The sequence below is a fragment of the Lepisma saccharinum genome, chromosome 8, assembly GCF_977018435.1.
Source record: "Lepisma saccharinum chromosome 8, izLepSacc3.1, whole genome shotgun sequence".
Taxonomy (NCBI): Eukaryota; Metazoa; Arthropoda; class Insecta; order Zygentoma; family Lepismatidae; genus Lepisma; species Lepisma saccharinum.
Window position 1 is genome coordinate 79,709,271 of NC_139236.1, and position 19,205 is coordinate 79,728,475.

The 19,205-nt window shown below is 38.7% G+C and overlaps 1 protein-coding gene across 1 annotated transcript in view; it reads left to right on the top strand.

Moving 5' to 3' along the window:
• Positions 1 to 19,205, top strand: part of shn (zinc finger protein schnurri) — a 129,418-nt gene that overhangs the window by 90,489 nt on the left and 19,724 nt on the right. The window contains exons 4-10 of the mRNA XM_083127893.1: positions 55 to 2,637; positions 3,618 to 3,708; positions 6,652 to 6,772; positions 8,494 to 8,629; positions 10,217 to 10,358; positions 12,245 to 13,721; positions 16,320 to 16,506. Coding sequence (XP_082984019.1) covers positions 55 to 2,637; positions 3,618 to 3,708; positions 6,652 to 6,772; positions 8,494 to 8,629; positions 10,217 to 10,358; positions 12,245 to 13,721; positions 16,320 to 16,506 — 4,737 coding nt within the window. The remainder of the gene's footprint in view (positions 1 to 54; positions 2,638 to 3,617; positions 3,709 to 6,651; positions 6,773 to 8,493; positions 8,630 to 10,216; positions 10,359 to 12,244; positions 13,722 to 16,319; positions 16,507 to 19,205) is intronic.

Here is a 19,205-nt window from a genome sequence, read left to right on the forward strand (position 1 = left end):
TTCCTGTCAGAGAGTCTACTCCAGTTCCTCAATTGCAGTCTGGTCCTTTAAATTTATCCACTAATAATAATAATTCTGAAATGCATCGCAAAAGATGTCTTTCTGAGGGGGTCGCACCAGGAACCCAACTCAGTTAGAGATCTTTTGAGGACATGGGGTCAACCAAGTAAGTTTCCCCGACTTGACAATGTTCCTGGTGAAATATTACAGAAGAATAACGACAAGCTCTATCACCCTCAGAATCCCGAGTGCTCAATTATTAAAGATCTGCTTCTTAAATCAAGAGCTGCATCAGGACTTTCTCCATATGCGCCAATGGTTGGAACGGAGTTGATGGAAGCTGGGGCTTACCTTGGAACATCCTTACCATTAGTCTACCTCCCTACTGTCTCCAAGCCAAACAATCATGACGAGACATATTCTGCTCAGTTTGTTTGCTCTCGTTGTAAAATTTCCTACAGAAATGCTGAGAACCTGGAAATCCACCACTTATATTATTGTAAAGGTGATATGGCAAAGTTGTCTCATTCCCCTTCACCTCAGCACAGTCCAGGAAGAAGTCCAAGGACTCCAGAGAAGAAAGTTGAAGAAGCAGGCACAATTCTGAAAGGAAGACCCAAACCTGCAAATGTGAAGATCCCCGACAGTGCAAAAAGTGGAGAAGATGCATCATCATTTCCTTCTCCAGGACCCTGGCTGGGTAATACACCTTTGGTCGAAAGTTACCACAAAACCCAAGAAGTTTCCAAAAATGAAGCAGCCCGTGGAAAGAAAGGCGATGGTTCGGAAAGAGAACCACCTCCAAAGAAGAGACGTGTGGTTGAACTCTCGGTTGACACCAGCCTCCAACCTGTTCCACAAACACCACACAGTTCCTCGGCATCCCCTGACCTTCGTCCACTGTCCACAGGGAGCCTTTCCGGTACAACAACCCTCCGTTCTTTAGAGGAATTGTCTAAGTGCCCAATGAGACCAAATTCTTTACAGATGTTTGGTGGAGAAGTTCAAATCTGTGATGGTCCAGAAACTAAGACATTTAGAATTGATCCTCTCCGTGGAAAGAGTCCAGTGTCTGATATTGTTCTTACGATTCCAAATCCCTCTCTCATGTCTCAGAATAAATCGGGCTCGGATCAAAATAACCAGGGTGCAGGCAACTCGGGAAATGTTGCGAATAGCTCTCACATTGTTGTAACGATAGCCAAATCAGGACTCAACTCTGGTGGCACCATCGTACAAGTTCAGAAGACTGATCAGAAAACTGGAAGTGGCATATCGACTGTCTCAACAGCAGCTGCTCACACTATGAGCTCATCAAGCGGCATGAAGCACCAACTTAAAAATGGAAGTGTCGTTGGGTCTCCCACGGTTCAGTATTTTCATGGAAACCCCCATAAGTACTCATCCTCGACGTCAGTGTATCCTGACTCTAAATTAATTGCAGTCTCTCTCCCCATTGTTCCGAACATCCCAACTCCTAATTTGGCTGTTCCAGGCATCCCAGCTCCGACCCTTGGTCACTTACCATTTGTACCTTTCAATTCGTTTCTCCCTGATGCGTCCCTCAACCCTCTGTCAAATATTACAGCGTACAATCCTCTGACGTTACCTCGTTCACCACTGCTTCATGGCTTTCCACCAGAGAAAGTACTGAAATCTCCGGTAACACCATATCCGGAAGGCGTTGGGATTATAATGCATGCAGGAAAACCAATCCCTTACGTTCCTGGAATGCCAGGACCTCAGAGTCTTGGCGGAGGTTCAAATGTTACATCACCACGAGATGCTTCACAGAAACCTCTCGACCTGGCCAGCCCTTCTAAGGAAGCCCCCAAAATAATAGCAGCAACAACAACATCATCAGAATTTATCTCCAGTCAAATAACTAAACCTGCACCAGCTCCTACAACCTCTAGTCATGTGCAAACAACCACAACTCAGTCAATTACAACAATCCCAAGTATAAAAGTTGACCCAGCCTCTTCAAGTCCATCAAGAAGTGTATCTCCAGTACTGGAAATGGAGACTTCAGCTATCAAAGAAGAGAAAACGGATGGTAAAAAACCCGGAAGCAAATTCCTTAGACCAACTTCGCTTCCTTTGAAGCCAGGGACGTACCAAATAAAGAAAAACAGCCTCACAGGGATGACGTTAGTAAGTCCCGAGACTCCACGACCCAAAAAATCATACGGTCAGCTATATTTAAATGGTCACGCTTATACATATCTTGGTCTTAAATGTTCTACTCGAGTTTACTTCTGCTGCAACAACAGACCACAACCAATGTACGTCCCTCAAAACACAAACCCAAAGCTCTCCATGTATTCTAATTGGCAAGTGTGTAATTCGAAACCTAACCCTTTTGGACTGACTCCTGGTCAAGCGATGGCCTTGTATGACTCTAGACATAGGCCTTCCAGCACCATGGTTGCTAAACCCGTGGACCAACCAATGATATTGACACATTCTTCGTACTGGAAGGCGAGAAAACATAAAAGTAAGACAGAACAGAATGCCGATGGAACGAATGAAGAAAAATCAAAAGGTGAAAATTTAGAGAAGAACAGGGATGATGATTCAGGAAGTGAGAATACGAATCAGTCGCCTAACGCAGGGACCAAAACAGATTCACTTGAGGTAAGAGAACATTTATATACTTTGTTATTATTTGAAATTAATTATACGAGTTTCCTTATAAATTTGTTGAGTAACACTATTTTATTATAGTTTTTGAAAAATGTAATTATCATTTTGTCAGCTAGTGATGGAGTGCTTAGTACAATATTTGACAAAACCAGGAGTTCTAGGTTCGAATCCTGGTAACACTTTAATTTCATCAAATCATCCATCATTCATCCTTATTGTTGTAAAATGAGTAAAGTATACAGAAATGTGGAACTCTCTTCAGTAGGACATGAGATGGCCATGTGGGAGATTAAAGATGTGTGATTAGGGTGGGAATTTTTTGTGACAATGTCTCTGAATAGACCAACTGTGGGTGGAAGTAAGGGTTGTGTGGGTGTGTTGCCAATTATATCACCTCCACTATGAACAAAATTGAGAATGTGTGGGACTCACCTCCACACCTGCTTTTGTGCGTTCAGTGTGCAGCGGATATTACACAGAAAGGCAAATCTACAACTAGTTGAATGCTACCATTGTTATGATTTAAACAACTATTGGCTGATGATATAGAGCGACCGTAGATTTCAACCAACTTGAAATTATAGTGGGCTATTTTGAACTACCCAATTTAGAAATACCACATTTTATTCAATGAAAACCTGCTTAGCAAATGGGGTGTTGTCCCACAAGTTCAGTTCAAACAGTGACTGAAGGCTTTTAAACATACATGATGTATATTTAATGTATGGCATTAGGTAGCACTTTTGAAATTGTTTCTCATGATGGTTATTGCAGTGTTGTCTGCCTTCACAATCAGAGTTCATCATTAACAGTCAGCAGACAAAAAAATAGTTTAATTTTCCTTGTTATTTCATGTTCTGACTATCTCTGTAGTGTATTTTGAATGGTTTCTCACTGGTAATCAGCCAATAATTTTGAAAGAAAACTTACAGTTAAATATAATTAAAAATATTTTTTGTGTTAATTTTTAGGTAACTACAAATGAAAAAGCACCAAAACGTGTGAAGATTTTTGAAGGTGGCTTTGAATCCAACGAGGAGTACATTTATGTACGAGGAAGAGGTAAGTTGGTGATTTTTGCAGTCATTCATTAGAATTTTTTTTTGCATTTCATTGCAGATTGTGTAATATATGATTGATAATAAACATGTTCTTAAAGGTGATCATTCAGGGTATGATTATAGTGATAACAACATGTATTATTATTAATGTTATTATACACCTAATGTAAGTGTTTCTTCTTGGTCACACCACATAATTCACAATAAATCTATTTTGAGATTATTCTCCTCAATTAAAAAAGAGAATCCATATTTTTCTAGTGAAAGTGAATCAGTTGGGCTGTTCACTGCCAAATGTTTCTAGTGGTGGCGCCAGCGTAGTTGTGTCCAAAAATAATTCATTTTGTCATTTAGTTGCTCTAAGCTTTACATTGGAGCTTGATGTTTAGATAGGGTTACCAGACATCCAGTTTTTCCTGGACATGTCCTACATTTTAGCCTTATGTCCGGCGTCCGGGAGGAATTTGAAAAATATCATAAATGTCCTACATTTGAGCGTCACATAATATTAATACGTAACAGAAAAAAATGATGCACGTTACAAGTCTATGGACTGCGCTTCCAAACTCAATAGTGAAATTTATTTTGATTCAGTCATTGCACAAAAAGAAAAAAAAAGTTTGTCCTGCTATTAAAGAAATGGGAAAATGGAAGCAATTAATGAACAAAGTTTTGGGACCGCTTTCTGATAACATCACTGTTCAATGCCAGAGCATAATTTCTTGCCTTAGGGTTTATACTGATGGAACAAGGTGTTGCCCATTGTTATTCATATTCAATATGATTTGATTGTAAAGCAGGGGTATAGAGAAAAAAGTTATTCAGGGTGTCTGCCAGTCAAGAAAGTCATAGAAGTCAAGAAAAAGTAAAGAAATCAACAAGTAGGTCAAGAGGTCAATAAAAAGGCAATACATTATTCTTGTGGTCAATAATTTTTGCTATCATAATGGCTGATTGGTTGATTTAGTTTAATTTACTTTATTTTTTTCTGTCCCTTTGGGTAATTGCGAAGATGAGGATCCAGATAAGATGAATGAAGGGACAGTCGCAAACATACACAAACATATAGGGACAACCAACACAAGCCCCACATAATATTATACTGGCTGTGAGTCCGGATGCCAAAGCCTCGCTTGTCTGCCAAACACAGTTCAGGATGAATTAATACGAGAAAGCAGATCTAATTCTCTTCTTAAATTCAGCTTCAGTTTTTATCTTAACTGGCCCTTTGGTAGGGGTTTTCATTAAATAAATATTTATTTTCTTAATTACTAATTTCCAACTGTACCTAAGTAGGGGTTGAATAATTAAGTGTTAAGAAAAACAGAAAAAGGTCTAGTAAAGTCCAGAAAAAGTCAAGAATTCTGGATGTGTTATTTTGTTGTTTTAAGTCCACTTTATGCGCAGTAAGGCTAATCGGGACTGGACCTGCAGTTTAAAGTGGGATCCGAACCACTTGTGCCTCCACCGGGTATCGAATCCGGGATCCCTTGATTACAAGGCAACAACGCTACCACTGCTCCATCGGGGAGGCCCAGGATGTGTTATTTTGGTAGACACCCTGTTATTGAACTAAAAACTACCCAAGATGAAACTTCTGGAACAATTTTAAATTACGGTAATTGCTGAATATTTGTTTGCCATTACAGGTCATAATGCAAATGTTGAGAGAGTACTTTCATTACCATCAGCACAACAGACTCGCAAGAGAAATGTTTTTCTTTTTGTAAAGTCTGTAAAATGTTTGGTACGGGTCCCTATAATTTCAGAGAGTTGAACTGTCCACTCTAACATAAATATAGTTTGACCAAACCTGAAATTTTGATAGAAATTGTCTTCTCTGAGAAATACAACTTAAATCATGTAGTAAGAGGTGCATTGATTAGTATGATTGCAAGTTTTGAAATTATGCATTTAAATTAATTGAGAATTCATTTTTTTAAAACTGATCCAATTTTTCTACTACTTTCTAACGTGTTCTATAGAACTATGTTTTATTTATTGAGAATGTTTTGTGTCCTACATTTTTACTTAATGTCCTATATTTTGGGAGAGCATGTCCTACATTTTCCTTACAGCGATTTGGTAATCCTATGTTTAGATAATATAACAGGTCATAAGTTTCTGAAAAATTACATTGTTTGAGTAATTGTTTACTTACACTATTATTTTATTATAGCCTATTAATTCAAATTGTCCCTTAGTCGCATTACAAGAAATATATAAATATAAGGGTCGCCCAAATGAAAGTGAGACTCTTTGTTTTTTTTTCTGTAATGATTTATTGGTTGGAATATATAAACATACAGGAAGTAAAAGTAAAAGTAGTGATCCATGGGTGACAGACATATCGTCTACACATAGTCACCTTGTCTATCGAAGCAAGTATCCCAGCACATCATAAGGGTATGTATACCCTGAGCGAAGAACGTCCGTGGTTGATTGCGGAACCAATCTTCAACGGCATCACGGACCTCAGCATTGTTGGCGAACCGGTGGCCCTTCCCTTTTTAGTTGCCCCCGAAGATGTGGTAGTCGCAGGGCGAGAGATCGGGGCTGTAGGGAGGATGATCGAGGACTTTCCACCGGAAACTCTGCAGCAGATCACTGCACACCTTCTGCCTTCAAAAATTGAATAACTGCTCGCTGGGCCTGTTTGGACGAATCCATGTTGCGAACGTGCTTCTGCACATGTAAACAACACACTGTGCCGTCAGACCATACCAGGTATGCATACGATGTATGCTTTCTTACATACAACGCCACCTACCAGAGTAAACACAAAGCTCTGCGTAGTTAAGCTACGACAAAAGTCTTACTTTCATTTGGGCAACCCTTATATATAAGGACAAAAATACAATATTATTTTAATTATAAACTTCACGTGCCAAGTTGCAAACCAAATACTAACACAATGAGCATTCACCAGGTGCTTTCCTTCCAGGCCGTGGTCGGTATGTATGTGAGGAATGTGGGATCAGATGCAAGAAACCTTCCATGTTGAAGAAACACATAAGAACCCACACTGATGTCCGTCCTTTTACTTGCAAATATTGCAGTTTCAGGTATGTTAAATTTTTAAACATTAGTAGTGCTTGTAATGTTTACACCAGTGACGTCCCCAGGATTTTCGAAAAGGGGGTAGGGTACATATTATTTTTTTTAGTAAGGGAGAGGGTTATGACCCCCCACCCACTCCCCTTGGGTACGCCACTGGTTTACACACACACACACACACACTCACTCACTCACTCACTCACTCACTCACTCACTCACTCACTCACTCACTCACTCTCTCTCTCTCTCTCTCTCTCTCCCTCCCTCCATCCCTCCCTCCCTCCCTCTCTCTCTCTCTCTCTCTCTCTCTCTCTCTCTTTCTTTCTTTCATCCCACCTTTTTATCAGTCTCGAAAGCACAACCTGTATCGGAAGTGTTTGAAAACAGATGTTGCAACAACAGGCTCATTCAGTATATTTCATGTTCCTTAGTCTGTTCTCTGGGCACCCTCCAACAGCACACTTTTAATACATTTAAGCGATCATGATTTGTGCAGTAGGCTAGAACCCTATTGTAGTTACCGCACTGTCCATGTTACTGGCCTGTCAGATAGGAACATTGCCAACTTCTCTGCTTCCATCACAACCTCCATCAGATGACCAGGGTGGTCCTCAGTTGTAACTTTTGAGCATTCTTGAGAGAACTTGAGAGCAACTGTGTACCACTTTACATGACAAACACTTCTCTCAGTAATTGTTTCTGTACATATTACAATGGTGCGTTTTACTCACTATCAATTCAAATAAAAATATATAAATAACTTACATGAGTGAGTAGGAATGTTTCAGAATGACGTTTCGGAAGTCTGTAGTACTTCCTTCATCAGGTAATAAAATAAAAAACTTTAGGTGCCAAACATGGTACCGCGTTATTAAATCGTAAGTTGAGAATTCAGGTCTTCGATTTTTATTTGTTTTAGTTGTGGTTTTTGTTTTTAACATAGGGAATTTTTAACCAGCGAAGACTTCCATTGGAGTTTTTATGCTATCACCGTAAGTTTTTTACCTTTTCCATCCTCAACCTGAATCCTCAACTTACGATTTAATAACGCGGTACCATGTTTGGCACCTAAAGTTTTTTATTTTATTACCTGATGAAGGAAGTAGTACAGACTTCCGAAACGTCATTCTGAAACATTCCTACTCACTCACGTAAGTTATTTATATATTTTTATTTGAATTGTTTCTGTGTGAATATCCTTTGCAGGAAACCTTTTTTGCCCATGAAAGAGCATTCCTCTCTGGTTTTACGTACAACCAATTTGCAGTACCGAGCTGCACATTGCATCTGCCACTTAACCTATCATCAAGCTTGAATCTGCTATCTATTGACACTCTTCAAAACTACTAACTCAGTTATACACTATCCTATATTACTTTGTTACTATTAATTGACTTTTTCTTTGTCTCGTATTTTGTTGTATTCAATAACAGAGGTGCCAACTCCATGTAAATATGGGGGCGAGGGCAAGATTGACAATATATTTTTTTTATGTATAATGTACATACTTCATGAGGGATTTTGGGGCGCAGAAATGCCTTGCCTCCATACCTATGTCCAGTAATATGATAATAACTTTTTGTTTGATTAATATATATCTAAATGCGTGGGAAGTTTACAAATAAGTGAGAAAGCTTATTTTGTCAAATCATTTTCTGTTGTTATGAGGAAAACTACAAAATATATGTCTTTAATAAGTACCTACTAACACTTAATGTTCTGTTTCCAGCTTCAAGACCAAAGGCAACCTAACAAAGCATATGAAGTCCAAGGCTCATTACAAGAAGTGTGTGGAGCTGGGAATTACACCTGTGCCTACTGTAGTAGATGATAGTCAGATAGACGAAGAATCACTTGCCAGACAAGTAAGTGTAAATTGTAATTTGATAAAAATATCTAAATATTTACATGAATTTTTAACTGATTTTATTCTTGTGCCCACCATGTTCTATTTCTTAGATCTCTCTCTTTCTCCCTCGGAAACACACATACATACATACATGCAGCGTGGAGAAAAACAATTGCGTAAATTCTCTGTAGTGGATACTGGTGGCAACCTTCGCATGTTGTTAGATCAATGCCATATGCACTTTCAAGGTAATGTTTTTTGGGAAAAGATTTTTGTTTTCATTGTATCTGCTACTTCACAAAGCTTTTTTCTCCAACCTGTGCATGTATTCATGGTGGTTGCGGTAAACGCGGTTTAAAATTACTTACGTGAAATTTAAAAGATTTCGTAATTCCGCGTTGCACAATTTAATGGTTCAATCCTATTAATTTCGAAGATCCACTGTCTTCATTCACAAAAGGGTACGGCGTTTGAAGTGGAGATGGTACCGCGTCAGTACATGTATGCATGTTTGCATATTCCATTTTGTTTGTTATTTTGTAACCTAATTGAAATATCCACACCAGTGTTTTTGTTCATGTTACTTCTAATTTAAGGCCATTTTGTTGTAATTGCTTGTTTTGTTATTTAGAATGCAACTAGAGGAGGGGGGTATATGCAACTGATATAATATCACAGTGCTTCAAGATAAGTTGCTAGAAACCCCCCCCCCCCCCGAAAATTTTTCAAGTACATCACTGGCTACCAGGATGGTTTTGGAAGGGGATATGAGGGGGAATTTTCCTCTCTGGTTGCTAAATTCTGGCTCTTGGCAGGGGGAGGAACTAAAAATATAATTTAGATAATATCCAAATAATTTACAAGTAGCTCCTGGAATTTCTCCCTCCCCCGACTGGAACTGACTACGTTCATATAGTTTGATCAGAACTTGGGGAAAAATACATTCCATGAAACTGATCATTCTTTGAGAACCGAATTATGGAACCACACAGCTTTATCTTCACATGTTCACCTACCAATTATATGTGGCATAATTACTTACTGTAACCTTAGTTTCAACTGTGGTGATAAGTTAATGAAAAATTAAAATAAAAGTTATTAAGTTATTCCGGAACATATACTTAGAACTGAAACTAATTGCATTATATGATCAACTTCCAAATATTCGTAAACAATAATCCCCTATTCATCATTGCTTTTGTGTGTAAAGTGAAGACTCAATTTTAACCACAAAATCAGTTTAACATTTACCTTATGTTGGTCCACGTATTTAACATCGCTTTTATAATTCTAATCGAAAAATGAAAGATGAATGATGAATACATTAAAGAACACACACAAATGCTTATGCCCTTGCTGGGACCTCACCCAGAACCTACAGTGAAAGACATGGGTCAAGCACCCAGTCATTAACATTGGGTACAAATAAATTTGTTTCATATGATGCACACTCTTATTTCTTCCATCAACCTGAATTCTTGATTACTGCTTTCCCATTTCTCACTGTTACAGTTTTCTTTTAAATATAATCTTGCTATTTACTTGTATTCTGGTGTTAACCTAAATGGTGATCTACATTTGATTTTCCCCCTCCATTTTACAGCAAGAACTTCAGGGACCGAGGGGCTCAGACGATGAAAACGATTCTGATGAGGATGAAGATGAGGACGATGATGAGGATGAGGATGATGAAGAGGAGGCAATGCCTGTTGATGAGGGTCAGTTTGAAGATGCTGAGCCATCAGGTATAAAGCATGGCACGCATAAAACGTACATTAAAAAAAACAGGGTAGAATCTGACATGGAAGGATTCAATGGTAAAACACAAATTGAAAGGGTAGAAAATAATGGTAATATATGTAAATTTTTTACTTTTAGAATTATATCAAAGTGCCAGTCTGTAACAGTAAAATATTTTACTTCAGATATTATATTAAGCTGTGTGCCAAGTAAACAAAACACAAGACATGCAAAGTAGATGATAGTATAGATATCGTAAGGTCTCTCTACTTGTGATCCCAGGAATTTACTGACCAAGGATTTGAGTTAGGATTCATTGGCAATCCTTTTAATAATGGTGCTAAAATAACTTAATGGAAAATGTTTACAAAATATGTTAAGTTAATTTTATAATAGTATTTCAAAACATGGTCATAGTTTTTTGCGATTATTAACAGAGATGAATAAAAAATAATTCTTCCTACTAATAGATGGCAGCACTGACACACTACAAGGACTTACTCATTCATCGATTTACAAATCATAAGCTAAAGCTGTACATCCTTTTCATTCACACAATGAAATGAAATTGGAGCCATCGAAGAATTAGTAACTGATTCTAGTATGTGTGAGTGCTGCCATCTACTGATTAGTTACAAAGCTAGAGTATTAGTTTTTTATTCATCCCGTGTATTTAGTTTATTAGAGCTGAGTCAATACCTTTCTGAAGCCTGTGTCATTATTTGTACACAAAAAATTAGTGCTATTTTGACAATATTTTACAAATAATATTGAGTAACACCCTAGCAGTTGGTGCAGCAAATTTGCACAGTGAACTAAAGTTTGTATCAGGAATTTAAATTTGTTAAAATGTTTATGAATCATTGTTCACAGGAATTGATAAGAATATTAACATCAGTACACCGACTCAGCTCCAAGTATAATATGTAAATACAGTGAAACCTCGATTTTATGTTTTTCAGGCGACCAAGTTGAAAGAACTTAAAATGCATGAAAACCTAAAGTCTGGGAAAATTTCATAGCATTATGCTCTATTGGGACCATGAAGATTGAATGTGTAATGTGGGAAAATGTACAACCAAGGAACGTAAAATCAGGGTTCCACTGTATAAATGTATAATTTCTCAAAATAGTAATTTATAGATCAAGTGTGTCAGTGGCAACTGTTAACAAGATTAGAATAACGCTTATTACAAGGCAAAAAATAAATACTATCCAGGTAATATTTAACCAACAATGATAATGTAAAAGCGTCACAACTAGGGCTGAGGCAAAACGGGTACCAATGAATTGGCATCAAAAAATTAATATTTTAAGATTTATGGAGGACAGGATACTTTCACTGCAGTAGGAGAGTCAGTTGGTGACCCGGTTTATTGTCCAACGATTCTGCACACAAACGTCGCAATGATTTTTTTGTCGGACTGTTCAAAACAGATCGTTACACTTCATCAATATGCTCGCCTGTTTGCACTGTCGGTTTGGGTCCTGTAACATTCCGTCTTGTTGAATTGATCAACATATTGCCAAATAGACTTAGTTGATGCTGCCCATGCACACAGATTCTCCAGCCTTAACCGTCGTTGGACAGAAACAAGAGAGCGTGACTCAATAAACCAGGTCACTAACTGAATCTTCTGCTGCAGTGAAAGTCTCCTGTTCTCCATTATTGTAGCTACTACTGTACTACAAACACCTGAAAAACACACATAAAAACTAAATTAAATTAAATTTTAGACTTTTGTCAATCATAACATATACAAATTATTACTGTGAATATACTAAATTTTTTTGAGGGTCATTTGAAATCATGGCTTTTCTGTTGAAACACCCGGTAGTATATTACTAAGAGTAAATTAACTGTAATATTTTTTATTATTTATGCTTTCAGGTTCAGACGAAACAAACAGCACAACAAAAGATGGCCTAGATAGAGATGAACGTGAAGTTGCCTGCAGCCTGTTAAGCCTGTCAGATGGTGTCCAGTCTAGTAATTCACTTCAGCTTTCTCAATATTCTGGGCTAGTGCCTATAACAGTTCGTCCCAGCACATACCCCTACAGCGAACCAGTCCAGCCACTGGAAAGAACATCGTCTCATGGAAGCAGCAAATCGGTGTCTCCTGCACCTCCAACGACTCCAACCGTGAAGGTCATAAGTGAACAAACAGAGCGTGAAAAGGTCTCCCACAATACAAGACTGGCGTTTGAATTCAGAGGGGAAAAGAGTCGGAGAAATGCAATGATATTACGTAGTAGTGATACAAATAGGTATTACTTTCCATCCTGTCGTGATATTTCAGGGTTGCCAACTCCTGGAACACCCAAAACCCCCGTACTTGGTGAAAGTGGTGATTGCTTGTTGCCGACTAAAAGTCCAGCCTCGTCGGAACCGAAGTCTATTTCAGGCGATGGAAGTTCAGATGAAAGAGACAGTTTGGAATCTGGCTCGGAAAGTGACTATTCGGATTCAGATAGGATATCAGTGAAGGAAGAGGCTCCAGACACCCTTCAGCCAATGGACCTAAGTACCGGCAGTAGTCACAATCCTTGCTCGAAGAGGCCCACGCACCTTTCCCTGTTGCCCCCGTCAGCTTCAGCGGCTTTTGCGTTGGGGAAGAGTCCCGTGTCTGGTAGTCGAACACCGACAACACCAATCCGCGAACATGCCTCGGAAATTTTGACGCCAGTTTCGGACTCGGCCACTTTGCTCGCCTCACTCTGCAGCACGATGGAGAAGATCCCAAGCTCGGCAACGACTCGCAGTCTCACACCGGACCCTGCGGAAACCACCATGCTCCAGGCTTACCTTACGGAACGTGCACTGCAAGACGTTCGCATAAAGCAGCACCAGTATCATATGGAAGCACCTTCAAAGAGCCAGAAGTATTACTGGAAGAAATGCAACACCTCTTCTTCGTTGTTAAGCATGTCGTCGTGCAATATGATGACATCCACAACACCAACCATGTCCACAACTAACTCCACGCACAGCAGTAAGAAGGAATCCCCGCCTCCATTTTCCCAAATTATTGTGCCTGATGGTAAAACGTCAACAAGTTCGCTTGTAGTGCCTACGGTTAGTGTTGCCAAAGTGTCGGAGCCCGCACCAGTGCCTGCGAGGAAAAAGAACTACTCGATTCATCCGGAGTCTCCAAATTTCAGCAGTCGTATAATAGTCCCAAGACCAGGACTGCTGAAAGGTTCTGGCGAAGCTGGAAAGGACATTGTGCTCCAGTGCACAGAGTTCTCTGGAGTGCGGAAATTTGGGTTTGGCCAGCCTTCGTCACCACCGCTGTCTTCGAGTCCAGGAAAACCAAAAGCAGAATTTCTACCACCATCTAGTGGGCCTTCCTCAAGTTACGCCAGGTATGTATGGCAGCATAAGATACAGTAATCATTGCCCATGTTGGCATATCAGTTTTTATAGAAAAGAAAATTATGTTTGAACTGCATTTATATGTGAATCATATATAAATTATGACTTCAGTGGAACCCTCATTTTAAGTTTCCGGATTTTACATTTTCCCACACTATACATTCAATCTTGATGGTCCCAACGTAGCAAAATGTTATAAAAATTTTCTCGATTTTACATTTTCGTACATTTTAAGTTTTGGCCCCTGAAAAGCATAAAATCGAAGTTCCACTGTATAGGTTTATGAAATGATAAATTTTTGTCAGGAAAGGTTTACACTCAGATAGGCTAATTGAGACTGGACCTACAGTTCAAAGTGGGATCTGAACCACTGAGCAGTTTGCATCCACCAGGGATCCAACCCAGGATCGCTTTGATTTCAAGATGATTAAATTTTTACCACTATGCCATTGTGGCAGCCCAGAATTTCTATTGCAATAATACCAAATAGAGATGAGTGATAGCGGAAATTTGATATTTATCATGTAGTTGATGTGTTGTCCCCACAGCATGTACCAAAACAAAGAAATAAGGTCCATGGAGCTAGGATTGTTTGACCTTCCTCTTCCCGTCCCATGTGGACCAGTCTTTCCCCCAGGAAACCGGATAAAAGCATTTTTAGTCCAAAAATGCAATTTTTGTGTGGTTTTTACTTGTATACTAACGGAGCTTCCAAATCAAGGTGACAAGCTGCAAGTGGCAGATGATATGCGCCACTGAGACTGGGCTGTTTTCACAGTTGTGTCACCCCAGTCTTTTGGTCAAGCATGCACTTTCTTTTCCTTTTTCCACGGAGAAGTGTGTATTCCAATGCATCAGTTTGAGGTTGTGTTGTTTTTCTTTCAGTGTGAAAGTGTTTTGTCAGCCAGTTAATTCTTTGTGTACTGATTTGAAAATTCATGTCTATTGCTGGAGTCCTTTTTTTCCCTCTATAATTTATTGTACAAATAATAAAGCTTTCAGCTTTTCTGCCACTTCGGCTAATCGCAACAATGGGGATGAAGGGACAATTACAAACATATATGGAAGAGAAACATAAGCCCCAGAAAAGATTGTATTTGCTCCAAGTCCTGATGCCATTGCAGATGCCAGAGGGCTGCACATTGCAGTTATTGAGATGTGGAAGTGATGTTGACTTTTGAAGAATACGTCTATATACACTCCTCACAAAAAGTTTGGAATATTCTTACATTAGGCACATCAAGTCTGGAATATTATTATGATAGGCAATAGGTAGAGGCATGCATATTTCGTTTTTGACGAAAACACGAAATGTGAAATAACACATTGCAATGTTAATTTTTCATGTTTCTGAAAGGTGCAAGGTGCATTTTCCTACCCTGTTTTGCGACGAAATAATGCGAAATGAACTGCAAAATGCGAAATAGACTCTTAAACACGAAATTTACAGTTTATATACCGACGCGACACTTTCTGAAGTCTGAACTATCCTGTGAGTTTCGCAATTCATGGAAAATTGATTAATTTTGCTGTAAATATTTGAGAAGCAAAAATGGACTCCTTTATACAGGAATAAACTTAATATTCTGGTAATGTGCTATTAGAAGGGATATGTTTATTGTGTGTAATAGTGCAGTTTTTAAATCGAATTTGGGATTATATTCACATTTTTAAAACTAAAATGTAATTTTATATACTGCTTTTTCACCGCTATAACAGTGAAATTTCATTTTATTTACCGCTTTTGAACCCGAAATTGACTCTGTTTTTGTTCCGAAATTTTGCTTTTTTATTTACCAAAAATATGTGCCTCTAGCAATAGGTGATATGCACGGTGGCATATGTCAGTGAAAAGACAAGAATGTCCACCAGACAGATACCATGTGTTGTTGCATTCCAAGTCCATGTCTATCACCTATTGTCTAATATAACATTATTCCGAACTTTTTTTGAGGAGTGTATAGCACATACATTACAGATGAGAATGTAAAGAATAAATGGATTAGGAAATCAAGTAAAGTGAATGCTCCTAACGGTGTCCGATCCGGAAATACAGCCAATGAATGGATGAGGCTGATGGTTTCCCATCATCCATAGCAACAGCATGATTGCACGTGAGATCGGCTGAGCTTCGGACCAGCTTCGGCTGGGCTCATAACTGGAATATCTAGATTGTTTTTTTTTAAATGCGTGATTTTCTTTACCTTATTCTCTGTAAGGTATGTGTGATATATCTCATCTTTACATTGATGTATGATACACATCACAATTTTGTTTCATAACTGCTGTCACAATCATTCCGATGGAAAATTGAATGCTTTTTAGTAGGAGAAAAACACGTCACTGCATAGTTTGGACTCAAATCATGCTCTGTTGTCTGTTGTGATATTACCATTAATATGGTACATTGTCACGTTATTTTGAGCACCTCTTCTGTCCAAATGTAGTGATAAAATTGGTCAAGTGTAAAATAGGCATGGTCTAGTTAAGAATGCGTGCATAAAAGGAACCATTGTTGCTAACATTTCAGACAAAAATATAAATTATGCACTTGATGTGAATTTCAAAAATTCTTCTTGTGTTTACAGTGTCACAGAAGATGGACGCAGCATATGTGTGATCTGCAACAAGGTATTTTCGAAACCCAGCCAGCTGCGTTTGCACGTAAACATCCATTACTTCGAGCGTCCATTCCGCTGTGAGTCTTGCGCCGTGTCCTTCAGGACCAAGGGCCATCTGCAGAAGCATGAACGATCTGTGAGTCACCAGAATAAGGTAGGTATTACAGAAAATTTCTTAACCGTACATTTATAATTAGGACTCAGGGTAGTGCTTTGAAACAATACTTTTTATGACATGTAATGCCAATACAATTTCTTCATTGAGGCATCTTAAAATGCCTTAGATTGCTCTCTGAATATGAGAATTTAATAGTCATAGGCATTAGTCAACAAATATTAGTCAAATTAAGTAATTTGATGTTACTGAAGTAGTTACTTTGGCCATTATACTAATATTGCTCATCAATGGGTTCCCACGTAGGCAAATGGTTAGCGCTTTTGCCTTTGGTGCAAGTTGTCCTGGTGGTGTTAACCCAGAACTGTGAGGATGCGCTGATACGTGCCACCCAATAAAAAAAATGCGTGGCAGGGCCTGGCTCTCAGAGGATCTTTGAATTATTTTACTTCACTTTTCTGCCACTTCTCGCTAATTGCAAAGATGAAGATATGTGGAAGTGAGGTTGTTATTTGGGTGCCCTCTGGAAAGGTCACTCCTTACACCCCACATCCATGGGCATATTTAAGGGGGGTTCAACAGGTTCAACCCCCCCTTCTTTCGGTTCAGTAAAATTACCAGATTACCTGTTCTATCCGCTTGTTCATAAAAAATTCTTTGGACTTATTTTATTCTCCTAAATTGGAGACGTATAGGACAGGAAGGAAATTATGATATTCCACACACCAGATGGGGACCGCAGGCCAAATGTCTGCATTTTCTTGATAGTTTCAGAATTTCTGCTATAAGAAACTGCAATGGGAGTGTCCACCAAGTCAGTTATAATTTTTTCCCTCGAGTCTTCTTGAAGGAATTTGGTTTTTAAAAATGCAGTGCAAGAAAACCAGGGAAACACCATAATATTCTCAAGTTGTTTGACACAAGATGGATGGAAAAGTATCAATACTAAGTAGCGTGACTTGTGGAATTGTATTCACGAATTGTAGAAACTTTACGTTTCTCTGAACACAGTCAACACATTGCAAAATTACAGCTTATTCAAAAATGTCAAATGGCTATCTGTCATTTATTGGAACAGTGTGTCAAAATGTTGGATGGCTGGTTGATAGATTGGATTTTGATAGCCTGATCATACCTAGGCCTGCTATATGTCCCGGATTTTCCGGGACAATCCCGGAATGATATAATTTGTCCTGATGTCCCAAATAGCTTCTTTGGGATGCACAAATGTCCCGGAATCGGGTGGGAAAGAAGAAATGACTATACTTTCCTGACCCTTGTTTACATTTAAATGTGTAATATTAAAATGCTCATTTCACTAAACAATCTAACTGTACATTGAACCGCTCCCTCTTGATAATACAAGAGTAATCGAGTTACAAGAAGATGCTGCAAAGATATTTGACTTCACGATAGCACCGCCATCTGCTAGCAGCACTGAATTTCAGTTGCAAATCTCTTCCATTGCATAGTAAACTGTTTACTGTAAACAGTCAGTGCTTGGGTGCCCGCACTCTTCAGTCCGCAGTTCTCAAATAAAGTTTTGACATTGTGAGATAGCAGCTCAGGCTCGTAGCTAGAATTGATCTCCAGGGGGGGCTCAAGGCTTATCAGGGTTACCAAAGTCCATTTTTCCAAAGTTTAACATTATTAGATGAAGGCAAATTGTGTGTGTGTTGGGGGGGTCCATTAAGTTACATAAATTTTAGAAATATACAAATACTACATTTTTCTATATCTTTTAAAATATCACTTGAAGTGTTAATTGAATGCTACTGAAATCGTCCCTTACTACACACTCCATACTACTTTTGATAATACAGATACGTATTTATATCATGCAAGAAAAAATGGACAATATTCAATAATAGTACCTACAGTACATTCCATCTGGCTGAAGCAATGAAACACTTCTTCATTCCTAAAACTTGGGAGCTGTTAACCTTTTGACACAGATGCGGAGGGAATTTTCATGATGACGTCAAAGTCACAGATTTCTGTATAAACAGGAGGTCGCAACAGGGTCATTGAAGGTACAGATAAATAAGTCCCCCTATGAAGGAACTATCTAAAGTCTACAGAAGAGAATCTTCTAAATACTTTCATGATGGTTGCGGTAAACGTGGTTTAAAATTTCACGTAAGTAATTCTAAATACTTGTCGCTCTGTTCATGCTCTGTGAATTTATCCTTCACCAAAGTTGTGAGCAAATAATATCTGCTGTCTACATTTTCACTCTTCACTGCAAACGAATTGACAAAATAGTTTTACCTAATGTCAAGGGCCTGATGACAATGCCAGGCCCCCTGGCCCCTGCCTAGCTACGGGCCTGTAGCAGCTTAGTTCATTATGTCCCCGAAAAGGAATTGCAAGATTACTGATATACTTCGAAGTGGATTTCAGTCTCATTTTTTTCTTTTAGAGAAGTGTAAAGAATATGATAATGGATATGTACAGTGGGATCCATGAGTATTACTATGCAAATTGTCCATGACTATTTTCATTAATTTTTCTGTCAACAGATTGTTTTGAGTGTTCTTTTAATTCTTGAAGCTCTGATTGGGTCAATAAAGTGCACGAACATGGTGATGGACAATTTGCGTGGTATTACTCATGGATCCCACTGTACATACACACAACTTTGTCGGGTCCAGCAACACCCCCCCCCCCCCCCCCCCCAACAAGCTGCCGGTCAGCAGTGTCCCGGATTTTCACTTATGAAATATAGCAACCCTAAT